The sequence below is a fragment of the Oncorhynchus masou genome, chromosome 13 (assembly GCF_036934945.1).
Source record: "Oncorhynchus masou masou isolate Uvic2021 chromosome 13, UVic_Omas_1.1, whole genome shotgun sequence".
NCBI lineage: Eukaryota > Metazoa > Chordata > Actinopteri > Salmoniformes > Salmonidae > Oncorhynchus > Oncorhynchus masou.
In genome coordinates, this window is record NC_088224.1 from 10,929,558 (window position 1) to 10,949,366 (window position 19,809).

A 19,809-nucleotide genomic window follows, 5' to 3' on the forward strand; every position below is an offset into this window, starting at 1 on the left:
AACCTGTAAATATATTTTGGTTTTTATTTAAAATGTTTGCATAAAACACTGAAATGATTAATTGACTGTATCCCATACCACAATTCCATGTACACTGAAGAAAAGAAACAAAAGCTCACAGCAGGGAACTAAAACCTGTCACAAATCAATGATCTGGAATTATACACTGTTCTCTCATTGCTGCACACAAGTAGATTTTAAAAATGTTTTATCATGGTTATTTATTAGATAGTGGCAAATCACAACGTCTTTCTACTCTTCTACTTCTGACTGTAAATATTTGTATTTTATTTTTAGACTTTAGATATATTCGTGTGCTTTTTTTGTACTACTTAAAATGCATTTTTATCATTAAAAAAATGCATATGTTCTGCTCAGAACATTACAACTGGAATCTGCATAAGGTGAAACAGCATCAATGTTATTGTTGTTGTTTTATTGAAGAAAGGAGGAGAGGAACGTCTGGAAAACACAACTCATATTCTGCCGAATATTGATTTGATTTGATATTCTGCCGATTCTATGTCTGGGGGGGAACTGTGTTGGTTGTTTGAAGTAAAATCTTTGTTTTTGTAAGGTCTCAAACGGACGTGGCTGTATTGCCAAGTATGAATTCCAGCTTTAATGTTATTCAAAAAACCAAGACCCATAGGGCATCTACTCCACTAGCGTACTAGCTAGATAGTTAGCTGTGACCCACCATAACGGCACACAGTGCCAATAAAACTCTTAATGCCATAACTCATCTTGATACATAGACCTCAGAACACATCATACATCCATTTTTTTTCTTCTATTGTGTTATTTGACTGTTCGTTTGTTTATGTGTAACTCTGTGTTGTTGTTTTTGTCGAACTGCTTTGCTTTATCTTGGCCAGGTTGCAGTTGTAAATGAGAACTTGTTCTCAATTGGCCTACCTGGTTAAATAAAGGTGAAATAAAAATACTGTAAGAATATTGTTTCTCAAATACATTACATTTTCCCATCAAATACATTCAAGAGTCTAGAAATAATATTTTTTTCCCCCAAAAGATGCAATTTGCATCAACAATCCATTGCCTCAGGTTCCACGCTATCAGAAGCGCTATAAGCAACATAGTTCCTGAAACACGTGGCAAGAACACATTGAGCAGAGCACATACAGTAGGAAGATCAATGCACATACAGTAGAAAGATCTTTACAGTAGCTTGCAGTTTTTTTACAAGAGATTCTTTCAATTGAAAGAAACTAAAATTCCCAGTCCCCACCATACCAGAGCAACGAGCCAATCACAGGCCCGGAGACTGCAGGATGAGGATCTCAGCAGCCAATCTCTGTGGGTCCATGAGCTGGGGAAACATATCCATGACCTTGTCCACCAGACGGCCGTTAAAGATAGCCAGCAGCTTCTTCCTGACCTCCTCTCTCTCCCTGCTCTCCCCGTGGGGGTGGGGCTGTGTCCGAGGGAGGAGCCAGTGTCTCTGCTTCTCCATTTGAGCAGTGCTATGGAGAGTCTGAGGATACGTCCCGAACGGATCGGACCAGTAGGTCTGCTGTGGAGGGTGGGCCCTGTTCTCCTGTTGGAAGTCATTGGGATACCTGTACTGATGCTTCCCAACTGGATATATCGGTGCCCCATAGCTGAGGTAATAGGTGGGGCTGTAGGTTATCTTGCCTGGGTGGTAGGTGCTGGCTGGGCCCATGCTGTGATGTGGGCTGTGGGTGTTGTTGTGGGTGCTGGCTGGGCCCCTGCTGCGATGTTGTTGGTATCCTGTGCTGGGGCCCAGTAAAGGCTGAGGAGGATGAGAGCTGCAGCTAGAAGGCAGGTTGCTAGGCAGGGAATAGATTTGTTGTCTCATACTGGGGGGGGACAGGCAGTTCCTGAACCCAGCCTTCCCATAATGGTCACAGTGGTCCCTGGAGGGGTCAGACACCTGGCTCTCGAAGGAGCCAAGACCAGAATCTAGTCGCTCCTGAGAGCCACTGGGCAGGGCCGAGTCCAGGTCTGTCGGGGATTGAGAGCCACTGGGCATGGCCGAGTCCAGATTGGTCAAGTGTCGGTTGGTCTTGTCCTTCTTAGTTGGGGACCTCTGGCTGGAACGATGGCTTCCCTTGATCAGAAGCACATTCTCACTGATGTGGCCTTTCCTCTGTTCTAGAGGCAGTTTCTGAGCCGTCCCCTCCTCCAGAGAAAGGCCATAGGCAGGTCCAGCACCTGCAGTGGGATGTTTTTGTTCTGATAAAGATAGCTTGGCCTTCTTCCGCAGCTCGTCAGCCAGAGAGCAACGGGATTGGTTGGCTCGTTCCGGGTGGTAAAATTTACACTTCATCCCATAAGTGCATTTCCTTCCTAGATTCATGAAATGTAAACAATAGTTCATTAGTACCGTTGAGCTTCAGCACATACGGTACAGTTATTACATCCATTACAGTATTGGTGTCAGTATTGGTGTCAGTTTGTCAATAAGTATTTGCAAATGCCGCCCCCCCCCCCATATGTAAGGTCAACCACAGGATGACCCTAGTAGAGATATGACCTCACCATAAGGGCACGGCTGTTTCCGTGGCAAACGAGGAACCTTCCGTAGAAAGTTCTCCAGGGTGGGACCATGACGACCCAGAGGGTCATCAGGGGGCATGAACCTGAGATAGGGGGGGAGTAGAGTTTAGATTCCCACTACACTGTGGCTAATGTACACTGAGCAACAATGCATAATTTTCATACCTCAATTGTGCGGTTATACAGATTTATAAGTATAAAATATTTACAAATTATACAACCAAGCAAGGGGCGGCAGAGTAGCCAGTGGTTAGAGCATTAGACTAGTAACCGGAAGGTTGCAAGTTCAAACCCCCGAGCTGACAAGGTACAAATCTGTTGTTCTGCCCCTGAACAGGCAGTTAACCCACTGTTCCCAGGCCATAATTGAAAATAAGAATTTGTTCTTAACTGACTTGCCTGGTTAAATAAAGGTTTTAAAAAATACATATATATATATATAAAAAAAATGGCTTATTCATGATATTTGTAGAACTGTAACCATATACCTGTATTAACTATTATTAGCTATTATTTAACCACCTATTAGTTAAAACATTAGTTAATTGTCTTGCTCCCAGGCAGACTAAATAACTTTTTTGCCCGCTTTGAGGACAATACAGTGCCACTGACACGGCCTGCAACGGAAACATGCGGTCTCTCCTTCACTGCAGCCGAGGTGAGTAAAACATTTAAACGTGTTAACCCTCGCAAGGCTGCAGGCCCAGACGGCATCCCCAGCCGCGCCCTCAGAGCATGCACAGACCAGCTGGCTGGTGTGTTTACGGACATATTCAATCAATCCCTATACCAGTCTGCTGTTCCCACATGCTTCAAGAGGGCGACCATTGTTCCTGTTCCCAAGAAAGCTAAGGTAACTGAACTAAACGACTACCGCCCGTAGCACTCACTTCCGTCATCATGAAGTGCTTTGAGAGACTAGTCAAGGACCATATCACCTCCACCCTACCTGACACCCTAGACCCACTCCAATTTGCTTACCGCCCAAATAGGTCCACAGACGATGCAATCTCAACCACACTGCACACTGCCCTAACCCATCTGGACAAGAGGAATACCTATGTGAGAATGCTGTTCATCGACTACAGCTCGGCATTCAACACCATAGTACCCTCCAAGCTCGTCATCAAGCTCGAGACCCTGGGTCTCGACCCCGCCCTGTGCAACTGGGTACTGGACTTCCTGACGGGCCGCCCCCAGGTGGTGAGGGTAGGTAACAACATCTCCTCCCCGCTGATCCTCAACACTGGGGCCCCTCAAGGGTGCGTTCTGAGCCCTCTCCTGTACTCCCTGTTCACCCACGACTGCGTGGCCACGCACGCCTCCAACTCAATCATCAAGTTTGCGGACGACACAACAGTGGTAGGCTTGATTACCAACAACGACGAGACGGCCTACAGGGAGGAGTTGAGGGCCCTCGGAGTGTGGTGTCAGGAAAATAACCTCACACTCAACGTCAACAAAACTAAGGAGATGATTGTGGACTTCAGGAAACAGCAGAGGGAACACCCCCCTATCCACATCGATGGAACAGTAGTGGAGAGAGTAGCAAGTTTTAATTTCCTCGGCATACACATCACAGACAGAATTGGTCCACCCACACAGACAGCATCGTGAAGAAGGCGCAGCAGCGCCTCTTCAACCTCAGGAGGCTGAAGAAATTCGGCTTGTCACCAAAAGCACTCACAAACTTCTACAGATGCACAATTGAGAGCATCCTGGCGGGCTGTATCACCGCCTGGTATGGCAACTGCTCCGCCCTCAACCGTAAGGCTCTCCAGAGGGTAGTGAGGTCTGCACAACGCATCACCGGGGGCAAACTACCTGCCCTCCAGGACACCTACACCACCCGATGTTACAGGAAGGCCATAAAGATCATCAAGGACATCAACCACCCGAGCCACTGCCTGTTCACCCTGCTATCATCCAGAAGGCGAGGTCAGTACAGGTGCATCAAAGCTGGGACCGAGAGACTGAAAAACAGCTTCTATCTCAAGGCCATCAGACTGTTAAACAGCCACCACTAACATTGAGTGGCTGCTGCCAACACACTGACACTGACTCAACTCCAGCCACTTTAATAATGGGAATTGATGGGAAATGATGTAAATATATCACTAGCCACTTTAAACAATGCTACCTTATATAATGTTACTTACCCTACATTATTCATCTCATATGCATACGTATATACTGTACTCTATATCATCGACTGCATCCTTATGTAATACATGTATCACTAGCCACTTTAACTATGCCACTTTGTTTACATACTCATCTCATATGTATATACTGTACTCGATACCATCTACTGTATCTTGCCTATGCTGCTCTGTACCATCACTCATTCATATATCCTTATGTACATATTCTTTATCCCCTTACACTGTGTATAAGACAGTAGTTTAGGAATTGTTAGTTAGATTACTTGTTGGTTATTACTGCATTGTCAGAACTAGAAGCACAAGCATTTCGCTACACTCGCATTAACATCTGCTAACCATGTGTATGTGACAAATAAATTTGATTTGATTTGATTTACTGTAACCACCTATTAGTTAAAACATTAGTTATTTGTCTACTTTAACCAACTATTAGTTAAAACATTAGTTATTTGTCTACTGTAACCAACTATTAGTTAAAACATTAGTTATTTGTCTACTGTAACCAACTATTAGTTAAAACGTGTTATTTGTCTACTGTAACCAACTATTGGTTAAAACATTAGTTATTTGTCTACTGTAACCAACTATTAGTTAAAACGTGTTATTTGTCTACTGTAACCAACTATTGGTTAAAACATTAGTTATTTGTCTACTGTAACCACCTATTAGTTAAATCGGGTTATTTGTCTACTGTAACCAACTATTAGTTAAAACATTAGTTATTTGTCTACTGTAACCACCTATTAGTTAAAACATTAGTTATTTGTCTACTGTAACCACCTATTAGTTAAAACATTAGTTATTTGTCTACTGTAACCACCTATTAGTTAAAACATTAGTTATTTGTCTACTGTAACCAACTATTAGTTAAAACATTAGTTATTTGTCTACTGTAACCACCTATTAGTTAAAACATTAGTTATTTGTCTACTGTAACCAACTATTAGTTAAATCGTGTTATTTGTCTACTGTAACCACCTATTAGTTAAAACATTAGTTATTTGTCTACTGTAACCAACTATTAGTTAAAACATTAGTTATTTGTCTACTGTAACCACCTATTAGTTAAAACATTAGTTATTTGTCTACTGTAACCAACTATTCGTTAAAACATTAGTTATTTGTCTACTGTAACCAACTATTAGTTAAAACATTAGTTAAAACATTAGTTTTTTGTCTACTGTAACCAACTATTAGTTAAAACGTGTTATTTGTCTACTGTAACCAACTATTAGTTAAAACGTGTTATTTGTCTACTGTAACCAACTATTAGTTAAAACATTAGTTATTTGTCCACTGTGTGTATTTCAAGGTTAATAGTAAGCTACCACAAGACTTACTTGTCATTGACAAAGGAGTACATGAGTAGCCTCTCCTCAATGAAGCGCTTCCAGTCCTGTCTCTCGCCCTGAAGGTCACGGTAGGTGTCGTTGGACACGATGATGCCGGCGGTCTCATGCGCCAGCTTGACGATGAAGCGATCGTCATAGCAGACCACACGTTTGCCAGCTACACGCCGCGAAGGGGTGAACACCACGATCTTCTTCCTCTCCAGCTCACGCAAAATGTGTTGATCTTTAGAAACAGAGAAAAATACTTAAATTAGATAATTGATGATTAACTCATTGAATGGTTAAGTATTATTTAAGAGATGAATCATTCGTTAACCACCCCTAAACCTGGTCTGTATGTAAAAGGATTGTTTCTAGGAAATAGATTTTACAACTTGTTGAGCACACTTTACTTTATCACTCACATTCTACCTCTCACATTGTCATATTTTGTTGCCAAACTTTTTAAGATTTAAATTTATTTATCTATATTTACCTAGACAAGACAGTTAAGAACAAATTCTTATTTTCAATGATGGCCTAGGAACAGTGGGTTAACTGTCTGTTAAGGGGGAGAACGACATATTTGTACCTTGGCAGCACGGGGATTCGAACTTGCAACCTTTCGGAGACGGAATTAAAATTACGGAATTAAAAGTTAAAGGAGGACAGGCTACAATGACCAAGAGCCAACAGGTAGGCTGTTACTTTATATTGAATGGAATGGAATAGAATGGACTTTCAACTGTGTAGGATGAGAAAGCGAATGCTTCCTCAATTAGCCTTGCTAGCTAGCTCAACTAGCTTCTCCCAGTTTGATGCGGTCAAGACCAGTACTACGTAATCATATCGGATGATATAGAACCTAGCTATGGTAGATATTAGCCTACTATAATGCGAGTCGACTTGGTTGGTTGCTGCTTCTCGTCTCTCCCTCCCTCCTCCCTGTTCCCATGTCACTGGCTGTAGCCTATACACACAGCACTGCCAGAGGCTCTCTACCTCCTCTTACACTCACAGTAGCCTATACACACAGCACTGCCAGGGGCTCTCTACCTCCTCTCCCTCGCACTTTTAGTAACTTATAAAATGACTCGTCTGCTTCCCTCACTCTAATCGGGTCTGGATCCGATCAGGTCTATACAGAACGGGTGTAGTTATCATCGGGCCCGTTTGGAATTGGTCTCTATATTTACAAAAAACATATTTATTCATATCAGGTCCAGATGGGGATGCCCCAGGCCCATTTAGGAATGGGTACAACTCTTTGGACCAGTGAAGGCCTCTAATTGACAGTAACTAGGTCAGCCATGCTCACCATGAGAAGACGGTTTTTACATGCTACTGCAGGAAGTGATACATGCGCTGATAAAAGTCCCTAGTTTAATCAGCTGAATGAGAGAGAGAAGTAGTGAAACAGAAATATCAGTGTTGGGTTTTCCCCTCCTGCTCTCCACTGCTGTCACTTCCCAGAGTTGTGGAGTTGCATTACTTTGATCACTGATCTGATCTCAAGTTTAGCAACTGGAAAAAGCCAAACAAGTCCATATGCCAAACGGTTTCCTGCTCACACATGTTCAAAGAGACACGCTCTCTACTCAAACATTATGCTTGTATGCATATTTCCTGAAGTCAACATATCACATAGCGTATTATATATTAGAAACTAGGTGATTCGAGCCCTGAATGCTGATTGGCTGAAAGCCATGGTATATCAGACCATATACCACGGGTATGACAAAACATGTATTTTTACTCTTCTAATTACGTTAACCAATTAACCAGTTTATAATAGGGGATTGTGGTATGTGGCCAATATAGAACTCCACGATGCGTTGTGCATAAGAAGAGCCCTAAGTGTGGTATATTGGCCATTTACCACACCCGTTCAGGTGTTATTGCTTAAATATACTCTATATTGGGGCGTTAGGGAAGCCTAGTGGTTAGAGCTTTGGACTAGCAATCAAAAGGTTGCAAGTTCAAATCCCCGAGCTGACATGGTACAAATCTGTTGTTTCTAGGCCGTCATTGAAAATAAGAATTTGTTCTTAAATGACTTTTCTAGTTAAATAACAAAAGAAAAATGCGTGTCATTGTGTCTAAAACAAATGTTTGTCCCACTGGGCAAAAACAGGTTGAATCAACATTGTTTCCATGTCAATTCAACAAAATAATTTGTGTGAGGATGTTGAATTGACATGGAAAACTGATCAAATTTGCAAAAGAGTCATCTTTTTTTATTTTACCCAACTTTATACCCAATGACATTTTCACAATGATTTCACAATATATTCACGTTAGTTGACAACTCAACCAAATCAAAACTAAAGGTTGAAATGATGTCTGTGCCAGTGGGATGGCTTGAGGAGGAAACTGTATTCAATACAATGAGGGCTGAGATACAGACGAGGAAGTAGACATCGGGCCCCGTGCTTGGCTGTGTATTGCCGACCTCTTACCTGTGATGAGGACATCTGGTCTAGGCTGCTCCTTCCTCCATGAGGGAACAAACACAGTGATGTCCGTATGACCTCTGTCCAGGAAGAAGTTTACCGCCAGCTGGATTCCCAGGCAGGAAAACATTTCCTTGTTCCCGTGGCTACAACAGAAGGGCAATAGAAATAAATATTGTTGAGCAAGCAAGCCAATCCCATTCATAATGACTTACCTGTGTGGTAAGGGTAAGGAAAAATAACCTCCTACGCTGACTCATTGGCTTGCGTCCCAATTGGCACTCTATGGGCCCTAGTCAAAAGAAGTGCACTTTATAGGGAGAGGGTGCCATTTGGAACGCAGCCTGTACCTCAAGAGCTATATCAATAGACACATTTGGAGAGGGAGGGCCCGCGATTACTACAACAGTTATTTTTCATTTGAAAGCACTTAGCTACATGTACACACAATATCACAGGCATTTGCAATGCAAATGGTTTAGCTGTGTATACACAAATCAAACGGTCCCTGTTCTCACAGTAGAGCACCTACCAACTAGCTACAGTAGGACTATTACTAGAATCTAGACCAGCGATAATCAACTAGATTCAGCTGAGTGGATGGTCAAGGGGCTGGAACATAATTACAAATCATTTGTGGTCCGCGAATTGACTGCAAGAAGCCCAAACAGATATAATATATTAGACTAAAACATAAAAATTCAAACCTTGCTTACATTTGAATACGATCATATATCTCTCTATTATGCGTGGGAATACCTCAGGACACATTTCCAAAATTAAAATCACTTGGAGCTAATTAGCTGATGTATGTCCAGTAGGGCAGGCAGGGCATAAAATGCAGTCAGGTCTGTTCCTGTTGCATTGTGCACTGATTTGCATGCTCAAATTTGCATGTCAGAGCAATGAGGGAGAGACATGCCTGTACGAATGTTGTATCAAAGTGGGCAGAAGGCCAAAGGAGACAGAGGAGCAGCAGAAGGGAGAGTGATGGGGGTGTGGGAGAAAAGGTTAACTCTCCCCCAGGCTAACAGTGACACTTGACTGAGTGGCTGGTGGAGTGTTGAAACAATAGACATAAAAGCAGGGCAAAAACAGTGTTACCATTCCCGACTTCTAGCTAGATCCTAATTATGAGGAGTAAGGGCTGGAGTTTATCTAGAGAAGTAATTATGAGGGGTAAGGGATGGAGTTTATCTAGAGAAGTAATTATGAGGGGTAAGGGCTGGTTTATCTAGAGAAGTAATTATGAGGGGTAACGGCTGGAGTTTATCTGGAGAAGTAATTATGAGGGGTAAGGGCTGGAGTTTATCTGGAGAAGTAATTATGAGGGGTAAGGGCTGGTTTATCTAGAGAAGTAATTATGAGGGGTAACGGCTGGTTTATCTAGAGAAGTAATTATGAGGTGTAAGGGCTGGTTTATCTAGAGAAGTAATTATGAGGGGTAAGGGCTGGAGTTTATCTAGAGAAGTAATTATGAGGGTTAAGGGCTGGAGTTTATCTAGAGAAGTAATTATGAGGGGTAAGGGCTGGTTTATCTAGAGAAGTAATTATGAGGGGTAAGGGCTGGTTTATCTAGAGAAGTAATTATGAGGGTTAAGGGCTGGAGTTTATCTAGAGAAGTAATTATGAGGGGTAAGGGCTGGTTTATCTAGAGAAGTAATTATGAGGGGAAAGGGCTGGTTTATCTGGAGAAGTAATCACGCTGGGTCAATTGTGCAGCGCCACATGGGACTCCCAATCATGGGCAGTTGTGTTACAGCCATGGAATTGAACCAGGGTCTGTAGTGACACCTCTAGCACTGAGATACAGTACCGTAGACCACTGCGCCACTCTAGAGCCCGTTAAAGGCAGTATGCCTTTTATATCAATACTAAATCATTTCTGGGTAACAATTAAGTACCTTACTGTGATAGTGTTCCATTAAAATGGACACACATATTTATTGATAACTATTTCTCAACCAAAAATGTTGCTAGCAATGTCTGGGAGTGGTGAGTGGGGAGGGGAAACTTAAAACTAGTGAAACTCTGTGCTCACCTCATAGCCACGTTGCTCCCATCGATCACTATGGGTCTCAGGGCATCTCCCTCCTCACTGGGTACATGGCCCCGGCTGGGTGGAGGGGTGAGGGGCAGGTTACTGAGGGTCTCCCCTCGGGCCACCAGGATAGACGGGGCTCCCTCCTGCTCCTTCTCAATCCCTTCTAGACTGGCTCCCGTCCGCACCAGCTCCCCCAGAACCCTGTTAGTGTCTGTGTTCAGGCCAAACTTCTGCAACACGGTCCAGACCTGCGCTGGGGAGTAGCCCAGTTTAAGGTAGAAGTCCAGCTGAGCCTCTCCAGGTTCTGTGGAGGTCTTGCCGCTCTCCTCCGGGGCAGAGCAGTGGGTACCACTAGGGTGCATTCTCTCACAGATGGGACAGGGTGGATGATGACTGTGAAGGGCAGGCAGAGTGGACAGCCATCCGACTGTGTCGTGGGGCTCTGTGGGGCTCAGACGGGCTGTGTGGGAGAACTCTTTCCATGGTAAGACATCTTTGACCGGGCTCAGCATTGAGATAGCACCAATATCTCTCTCTCTCTGTCTCTGTCTCTCTCTCTCTCTCTCTCTCTTTCAGGCAGGTCTCATATATGACACCTGTTTAAAAAAAAAGATGTCATCATTATTGTGGGTGTGTGAAAAAGGGCTATTTAAAAGTGAGGTCATAATACTAACACAAAAGTGTCTCAGCTCTACACCAGTAGACTACAATTCAGCTTGTCATTTAAGTTATTATGAACCTTTATTTAACTAGGCAAGTCAGTTAAGAACAAATTATTATTTTCAATGACGGCCTAGGAACAGTGGGTTAACTGCCTGTTCAGGGGCAGAACGACAGATTTGTACCTTGTCAGCTCGGGGTGTTTGAACTTGGAACCTTCTGGTTACTAGTCCAATGCTCTAACCACTAGGCTACCCTGCCACCCCAACATATTTAAGTTATTTAAGTTCAATAATTTTCTTGCCGTCTGATAACGGATCACATCTTACTTTAGTGGAACAGAACTTTCTGATAACTACTTTATTGGCGGGAAAATGTATTTGTTATGACTGCGATATGTGGTCGTCTCACCCAGCTGTGAGTAGCTCTAGATGAGAGCGTCTGCTAAATTACTCACATGTAAATGGAATGTTAGAACTGACATTGAGTGTGCAAAGCTGTCATCAAGGCAAAGGGTGGCTACTTTGAAGAATCTCAAATATAAACTATATTTTGATTTGTTTAACACTTATTTGGTTACTACATGATTCCATATGTGTTATTTCATAGTTTTGATGTAGAAAATAGTAAAAATAAAGAAAAACCCGTGAATGAGTAGGTTCTAAAACTTTTGACTCATACTGTATATATATATATATATATTTAATGTTTTTGGAACTCAGTCGGGGTCCCGACTTACTATTGAGAGTAAGAATAAGGCAAGTCCAAAATGGATGCAGAGAGAATGGGGTATCAGCTATGACATGACACACAGACTTTGAAAAAAATCTATTTATCTTATTCCACTAGAGCGAGGTGGATTTGCACCCAGTAACAGAATTGCAGTAACGTAATTTTATCATTGGTCCCTGATCTGTACTACACAGAAATACATAACTATGGATATTAATGTCATTCTCTTCATGGTGATGTACCTATTACACAAAGGTATAAATATGCATTATCCTCCTTTGAATATTTGGGTATTATTCTAGACACTGGCTTTAATTTTAATGAGCTCTGCCTCAAAAAAGACCAAATTTCCTTGGTCCGGACATTACCAATCATATACATCTATGTTTCACAGGTTTAGACATCAAAGTACAGCACAGTAAAGCTCTGTAGAGTACAGAACAGTACAGTACAGTACAGAAGAGTACAGTACAGTACAGTAGAGTGCAGTACAGTAGAGTGCAGTACAGTAGAGTACAGTACAGGAGTGCAGAACAGAAGAGTACAGAACAGAAGAGTACAGAACAGTATAGTACAGTAGAGTACAGAACAGTAGAGTAGAGAACAGTACAGTATAGTACAATAGACAACAGTACAGTAGAGAACAGTACAGAACAGTACATTACAGTACAGTACAGCACAGCACAGTACAGTACAGAACAGTAGAGTACAGAACAGTACAGTAGAGTACAGAACAGTACAGTACAGTACAGTAGAATACAGTACAGTAGAGTACAGTAGAGTACAGTACAGTAGAATACAGTACAGTAGAGTACAGTACAGAACAGTAGAGTACAGTACAGAACAGTAGAGTACAGAACAGTACAGTAGAGTACAGTACAGAACAGTACAGAACAGTACAGAACCGTTCAGTAGAGAACAGTACAGTAAAGCTCTGTAGAGTACAGAACAGTAGAGTACAGTACAGTACAGTGCAGCACAGTACAGCACAGTAAAGCTCTGTAGAGTACAGAACAGTACAGAACAGAACAGTACAGAACAGTAGAAAACAGTACAGAACAGTACAGTAAAGCTCTGTAGAGTACAGCACAGTAGAGTACAGTACAGTACAGAACAGTACAGAACAGTACAGAACAGTAAAGCTCTGTAGAGTTCAGAACAGTACAGAACAGTACAGAACAGTACAGTACAGTACAGAACAGTACAGTACCTTACAGTACAGAACAGTACAGCACAGTAAAGCTCTGTAGAGTTTAGAACAGTACAGAACAGTACAGTACAGAACAGTACAGAACAGTACAGTACAGCACAGTAAAGCTCTGTAGAGTTCAGAACAGTACAGAACAGTACAAAACAGTAAAGCTCTAGAGTATAGTACAGTACAGTAGAGTACAGTACAAAACAGTAAAGCTCTAGAGTATAGTACAGAACAGTAGAGTACAGTACAGAACAGTAAAGCGATGTAGAGTACAGAACAATACAGTACAGTAAAGCTCTGTAGAGTAATGTACAGAACAGTATAATAAAGTAGATTTACATGTAGAGTACAGTAGAGTTCAGTGTAGAGTACAGTAGAGTTCAGTGTAGAGTACAGTAGAGTACAGTGTAGAGTACAGTACAGTGTAGAGTACAGTAGAGTACAGTAGAGTTCAGTGTAGAGTACAGTAGAGTACAGTGTAGAGTACAGTGTAGAGTACAGTGTAGAGTACAGTGTAGAGTACAGTAGAGTTCAGTGTAGAGTACAGTGTCGAGTACAGTGTAGAGTACAGTAGAGTACAGTGTAGAGTACAGTGTAGAGTACAGTAGAGTTCAGTGTAGAGTACAGTAGAGTACAGTGTAGAGTACAGTGTAGAGTACAGTGTAGAGTACAGTAGAGTACAGTGTAAAGTACAGTGTAGAGTACAGTGTAGAGTACAGTGTAGAGTTCAGTGTAGAGTACAGTAGAGTTCAGTGTAGAGTTCAGTGTAGAGTACAGTAGAGTACAGTGTAGAGTACAGTACAGTGTAGAGTACAGTAGAGTACAGTAGAGTTCAGTGTAGAGTACAGTAGAGTACAGTGTAGAGTACAGTGTAGAGTACAGTGTAGAGGTCAGTAAAGTACAGTGTAGAGTACAGTGTAGAGTACAGTGTAGAGTACAGTGTAGAGTACAGTAGAGTTCAGTGTAGAGTACAGTGTAGAGTACAGTGTAGAGTACAGTGTAGAGTACAGTAGAGTACAGTGTAAAGTACAGTGTAGAGTACAGTGTAGAGTTCAGTGTAGAGTTCAGTGTAGAGTTCAGTAGAGTACAGTGTAGAGTACAGTGTAGAGTACAGTGTAGAGTTCAGTAGAGGTCAGTAGAGTACAGTGTAAAGTACAGTGTAGAGTTCAGTAGAGATCAGTGTAGAGTACAGTAGAGGTCAGTGTAGAGTACAGTGTAGAGTACAGTGTAGAGTACAGTGTAGAGTACAGTGTAGAGTACAGTAGAGGTCAGTAGAGTACAGTGTAGAGTACAGTGTAGAGGTCAGTAGAGTACAGTGTAGAGTACAGTGTAGAGTACAGTGTAGAGTACAGTAGAGTACAGTGTAGAGTACAATAGAGGTCAGTAGAGTACAGTCTAAAGTACAGTGTAGAGTACAGTGTAGAGTACAGTGTTGAGTACAGTAGAGTACAGTAGAGTTCAGTGTAGAGTACAGTAGAGTACAGTGTAGAGTACAGTAGAGTTCAGTGTAGAGTTCAGTGTAGAGGACAGTGTAGAGGTCAGTAGAGTACAGTGTAAAGTACAGTGTAGAGTACAGTGTAGAGTACAGTAGAGGTCAGTAGAGGTCAGTAGAGTACAGTGTAAAGTACAGTGTAGAGTACAGTGTAGAGTTCAGTGTAGAGTTCAGTAGAGTACAGTGTAGAGTACAGTGTAGAGTACAGTGTAGAGTACAGTGTAGAGTACAGTGTAGAGTACAGTGTAGAGGTCAGTAGAGTACAGTGTAGAGTACAGTGTAGAGTACAGTGTAGAGTTCAGTGTAGAGTTCAGTAGAGTACAGTGTAGAGTACAGTGTAGAGTACAGTGTAGAGTACAGTGTAGAGGTCAGTAGAGTACAGTGTAGAGTACAGTGTAGAGTACAGTAGAGGTCAGTAGAGTACAGTCTAAAGTACAGTGTAGAGTACAGTAGAGTACAGTAGAGTTCAGTGTAGAGTACAGTAGAGTACAGTGTAGAGTACAGTGTAGAGTACAGTGTAGAGTACAGTGTAGAGGTCAGTAGAGTACAGTGTAGAGTACAGTGTAGAGTACAGTGTAGAGTTCAGTGTAGAGTTCAGTAGAGTACAGTGTAGAGTACAGTGTAGAGTACAGTGTAGAGTACAGTGTAGAGGTCAGTAGAGTACAGTGTAGAGTACAGTGTAGAGTACAGTAGAGGTCAGTAGAGTACAGTCTAAAGTACAGTGTAGAGTACAGTAGAGTACAGTAGAGTTCAGTGTAGAGTACAGTAGAGTACAGTGTAGAGTACAGTGTAGAGTACAGTAGAGTTCAGTGTAGAGTTCAGTGTAGAGGACAGTGTAGAGGTCAGTAGAGTACAGTGTAAAGTACAGTGTAGAGTACAGTGTAGAGTACAGTAGAGGTCAGTAGAGTACAGTGTAAAGTACAGTGTAGAGTACAGTGTAGAGTTCAGTGTAGAGTACAGTGTAGAGTACAGTGTAGAGTACAGTGTAGAGTTCAGTAGAGGTCAGTAGAGTACAGTGTAAAGTACAGTGTAGAGTTCAGTAGAGGTCAGTGTAGAGTACAGTGTAGAGTACAGTGTAGAGTACAGTAGAGGTCAGTAGAGTACACTGTAGAGTACAGTGTAGAGTATAGTGTAGAGTTCAGTAGAGGTCAGTGTAGAGGTCAGTGTAGAGTACAGTGTAGAGTTCCGTGTAGAGTACAGTAGAGTACAGTAGAGTTCAGTAGAATACAGTAGAGTACAGTAGAGTTCAGTGTAGAGTACAGCTGAGTACAGTCACAGAATTGCGTTTTAATCACTTAATTATTCATAAACAGAATATAAATCAGTAAAAACACTAACAAAGAGGACTACTAGTTTAACAGCCCTTAGGCCGGGGGTCGCCAATTACATTCATATTTTTATTTATTATTTCACCTTTATTTAACCAGGTAGGCCAGTTGAGAACAAGTTCTCATTTACAACTGCGACCTGGCCAAGATAAAGCAAAGCAGTGCGACACAAACAACAACACAGAGTTACACATGGAGTAAACAAACGTACATATTCAGCAGTGGGACGATCCTTTCTTAAGCAGATGGTCGGGGGCTGTGACATAGATATAAGTATATTGTACACTGCAAAATGACCGCAAGAATCCCAAACAGATACAGTATTTGACAAAAGCATAATCAATTTAAAACTTGATTATATTGGGATATGATCACATATGCCTTTCTATATATATATATGTGTGGAATTTCCTCAATTAAAATCCTTTTGAGCTAATATCCTAGTGATTTTACAGTTGTTTATGTCCAACAACAAAACATCAAATCAGCCATGCGCCACCTATTGGGGAACCCTGCCCTAAATTACTCTACATGGGGGTGGCAGGTAGCCTAGTGGTTAGAGCGTTGGACTAGTAACCAGCAGGTAGCCTAGTGGTTAGAGCGTTGGACTAGTAACCAGCAGGTAGCCTAGTGGTTAGAGCGTTGGACTAGTAACCAGCAGGTAGCCTAGTGGTTAGAGCGTTGGACTAGTAACCAGCAGGTAGCCTAGTGGTTAGAGCGTTTGACTAGTAACCAGCAGGTAGCCTAGTGGTTAGAGCGTTGGACTAGTAACCAGCAGGAAGCCTAGTGGTCAGAGCGTTGGACTAGTAACCAAAAGGTTTTTTGAATTTGTTCTTAACTGACTTGCCATGTTAAATTTAAAAAATGATCAGGATAAGTCAAGTTATCCTAATTAAAGTTAGTCTTAATTTGATCACCCTGTTGCAGGAGAACTTTCCTGCAATGTAGGACATTTTACACTTGTATTTGAGATTTAAAAAGGTTTCTGAAGTCTGTAATTTCCACTTTGAAATTTCCGAATTGATTTGTCCTTACGAAAAGTGGATCAACCCCAACAAAAAATGGCCATTAATTACAATCCACATAAACATTCAAATTTACTGTTGCTGTAGGATTATTTTCCTGCTGTAGCATACTGGCTCAAATTAAGATTCTACATCTGTACCTTTTTAACTCTTGATGACAAGTGATGTCAAAAGGTGAATTCACCAATTTGTAAGTCGCTCTGGATAAGAGCGTCTGCCAAATGACTTAAATGTAAATGTAAATGTAAGTGCTCCTGTCTGTCGGTATCATCGGATGCGACCTAACAGCATGGTCTCATAGACTAGATGTAGCGTAGTAAATGTAAATCAGGGACACTCAAATATTATGATATTTTATGTTTGGTATGGTTACATACTGTAAAACAGATGGCTACTCAAGACAAAAGGGTTGGGGTGGATAAGCGGGCGTATAACGCAAACATTTAGCAACCCAAAGGTTGCGCGTTTGAATATCATCACCGACAACTTTGATATTGTAGCTAAATAGCAACTCTTCAACTACCTGTTGGCTAACCCTACCCATGACCTTAAACCATCTAACTCCTAAACTTAACCCTAACGTTAGCTAGTATTCGTAGCATGTCATACGTTTTCAAAATTATAACGTTTAGAAAATTCGTAACATATTGTAAGTTTTTCAAATTCGTAACATATAATACGAATTGTAATTCGTAGCATATCATACAGAATGGGTGATGGACATCGACAAAATGAATACATACAGTACCATACGAAACCTATCGTATATGCGGTGTCTTGGATTTACATTTGGAATAATACGAAAAACTCTGAGACAAAAATGTGTATATTGTGTATGGTCTATTATCTATTATATTCCTTTACTGTGACTTTACAGCAGAAAATAAAAGTTATATATGTTGTTCATCTTGTGCTATTTAACTAGGCAAGTCAATGACAGTCTAAGAACAGTGGGTTAACTGCCATGTTCAGGGGCAGAACGACAGCTTGTCAGCTCCGGGATTTGAGCAACCAACCTTTCGGTTAGTGGCCCACCGCTCTAACCACTAGGCTACCTAATAGCGACTAATAGGCTACACTCCTGTTCAATGGATAACATTATTTATTGAGTAGTCATGTGTTTTCCTAACAGGGGATTTAAATGCCTGAGCTTGACCAATATGTTTTGCCGAAAGTGAAACGTCATTTTTCTCCACCTAAAGTTATGAGGTCTAAAAGGCAACGTACAGTAGGCCGAGGAATGACCCGTTGGTTTACTGTATCAATTGCCTAAATGTATATTGTCGACCACTCGAGAATTTAAAGGAAATTAAATTGCCGGTGTTCATTCCCAGAAATGTTGTAGGCGAGATGTTAAATGTAGCCTATGAGTATCAACCCGAGTTATCCTTCTTTGATTTGTTCCGCAATTTAGTCCGTTTCGGAAAACCTTAACATATAGTCTAACTTCATGAACTTTTGACAAAGTAATCAGTCAACACGTTGCCAAATAAGAAACAAAGGTAGCCCGTCAAATGTAGTTACTTACCAGTATTTCATAGCCCAACAGTTTCGCGATTGAATGTAATGTTCGTGCTGCTATCCATGTGAAATGTCTCTCTCTCTCTGTGAGCAGTGTCAGTACAGACAGTCCGCCACCACGCAAATATTTTCCCCCTATGATGTCACACGCTTCAACTCCACAGGAGGAAATAGAGGGGTTTTCCCGTCTTCCTTTCTTGAGGTATCGAAACAGGCCAACAGCAGTTGATCATAAAAAATTAACTAGGTGAAATAAATTTATATGACGCCCTAGTTCGGCCAAACCCCGGCCCCGCAATATGGAATTTTAAATCACGGCCAGATAACATACAGCCTGGATTCGAACCAGGTACTATAGTGACGCGAAGATGCAATACCTTTAGACCGCTGCGCCACTCGGTAAACCAATTCAGTAATTGACCAGCTAACTAAACAGTTTTTTTTTCAAAACCTTTTACAAACACGTTTCAAGTGCAACTATATTATTATCAACTGATAGACCATGGTATGATAGTCTCTGGCTGAAATCATTGTTCCTATTAGCTATTATAGCTACTGCCTAGCCTACTGAATACAATATTTGTGTAGTCTCGATTCCAAATTGAGCAGCAGCTGCTGAAATAAATGAGCTTCAAATATTGAAATTTACAATGGTTTTTAGAGTGAAGTACATTGGGAAAAAAGCAAAAGAAAACTGCAAGACTGGATTGGAGACAAAACCAGCAACAAACAAAGAAGATAGGCTTTGGAAAAAGTAACTATTTTTCATAAAATTGTACAGTTATTTTAGCAAGCTGAATTGCTTACCAGTTGCTAGGGACTCTCCTGGAAGTAGCTAGCTAGCTAACAAAGAATAACAAAGAATATCTAGTTAACAAGAAAAGAAAGACAAAATATGGCCTAGGATTGTACCATAAAACATTTGTATTTATTTTAATAACATGTTTTGAGCCACATCATATAGTTCCTAGTGAATCAGCAGTTTCTTATTATTTTCTGCATGGATCTTCTTTTCTAAGGGTTGTTGATGACATCAAGGGAAAAAAGGCTGGTAATCGCGGTGAGCTTTACACTGTCATAAATACTATTATAGTGCACTGTCTATTATCTACCGTCTATAGAGCCACTGTATGGTCCATCATCAAAAAAAAGGAAGTATGCATTTGAGCTTCCATTGACAACACTGGAAAATAACTACTCTACATTTTCTTACACCATAAAAGGAGGATAAAGGCCAACTCATTGTTTGTAGAAACGTTGACCCAGCCCAGCCAGCCCATGTTAGACCAGACAGAGAAGTCACCTGTGTGGTCTGATGA

The 19,809-nt window shown here is 41.4% G+C and overlaps 2 protein-coding genes across 3 annotated transcripts in view; one reads left to right on the top strand and one right to left on the bottom strand.

The window, feature by feature from the left end:
- Positions 1–6: 6 nt before the first annotated feature.
- On the bottom strand, positions 7–18,607 carry LOC135551724 (ribonuclease ZC3H12A-like). Its single transcript, XM_064982920.1, has 6 exons — positions 18,498–18,607; positions 10,532–11,130; positions 8,497–8,636; positions 6,047–6,281; positions 2,524–2,624; positions 7–2,331 (listed from the first exon to the last, which is right to left on the bottom strand). The coding sequence occupies exons 2-6, from the start codon at positions 11,044–11,046 to the stop codon at positions 1,271–1,273; spliced, it is 2,052 nt and encodes a 683-aa protein (XP_064838992.1). The 5' UTR covers positions 11,047–11,130; positions 18,498–18,607; the 3' UTR covers positions 7–1,270.
- Positions 6,694–19,809, top strand: part of LOC135551725 (protein eva-1 homolog B-like) — a 56,503-nt gene continuing 43,387 nt past the window's right edge. Inside the window, exon 1 of one of the 2 annotated variants that reach the window (XM_064982922.1) lies at positions 6,694–6,733. The gene's annotated coding sequence lies outside the window, so the exon portion shown is untranslated. The remainder of the gene's footprint in view (positions 6,734–19,809) is intronic. The other variant, XM_064982921.1, reaches the window with a different exon arrangement.

Coding starts and splice junctions, on each gene's coding strand:
- LOC135551724 (XM_064982920.1), bottom strand. CDS start 11,046: ATGCTGAGCCCGGTCAAAGATGTCTTACCATGGAAAGAGTTCTCCCAC. Junction 8,637..10,531: donor GGGAGCAACGTGGCTATGAG/GTGAGCACAGAG, acceptor CTTCTGTTGTAG/CCACGGGAACAAGGAAATGT. Junction 6,282..8,496: donor ACCAGATGTCCTCATCACAG/GTAAGAGGTCGG, acceptor CTGTTTCTAAAG/ATCAACACATTTTGCGTGAG.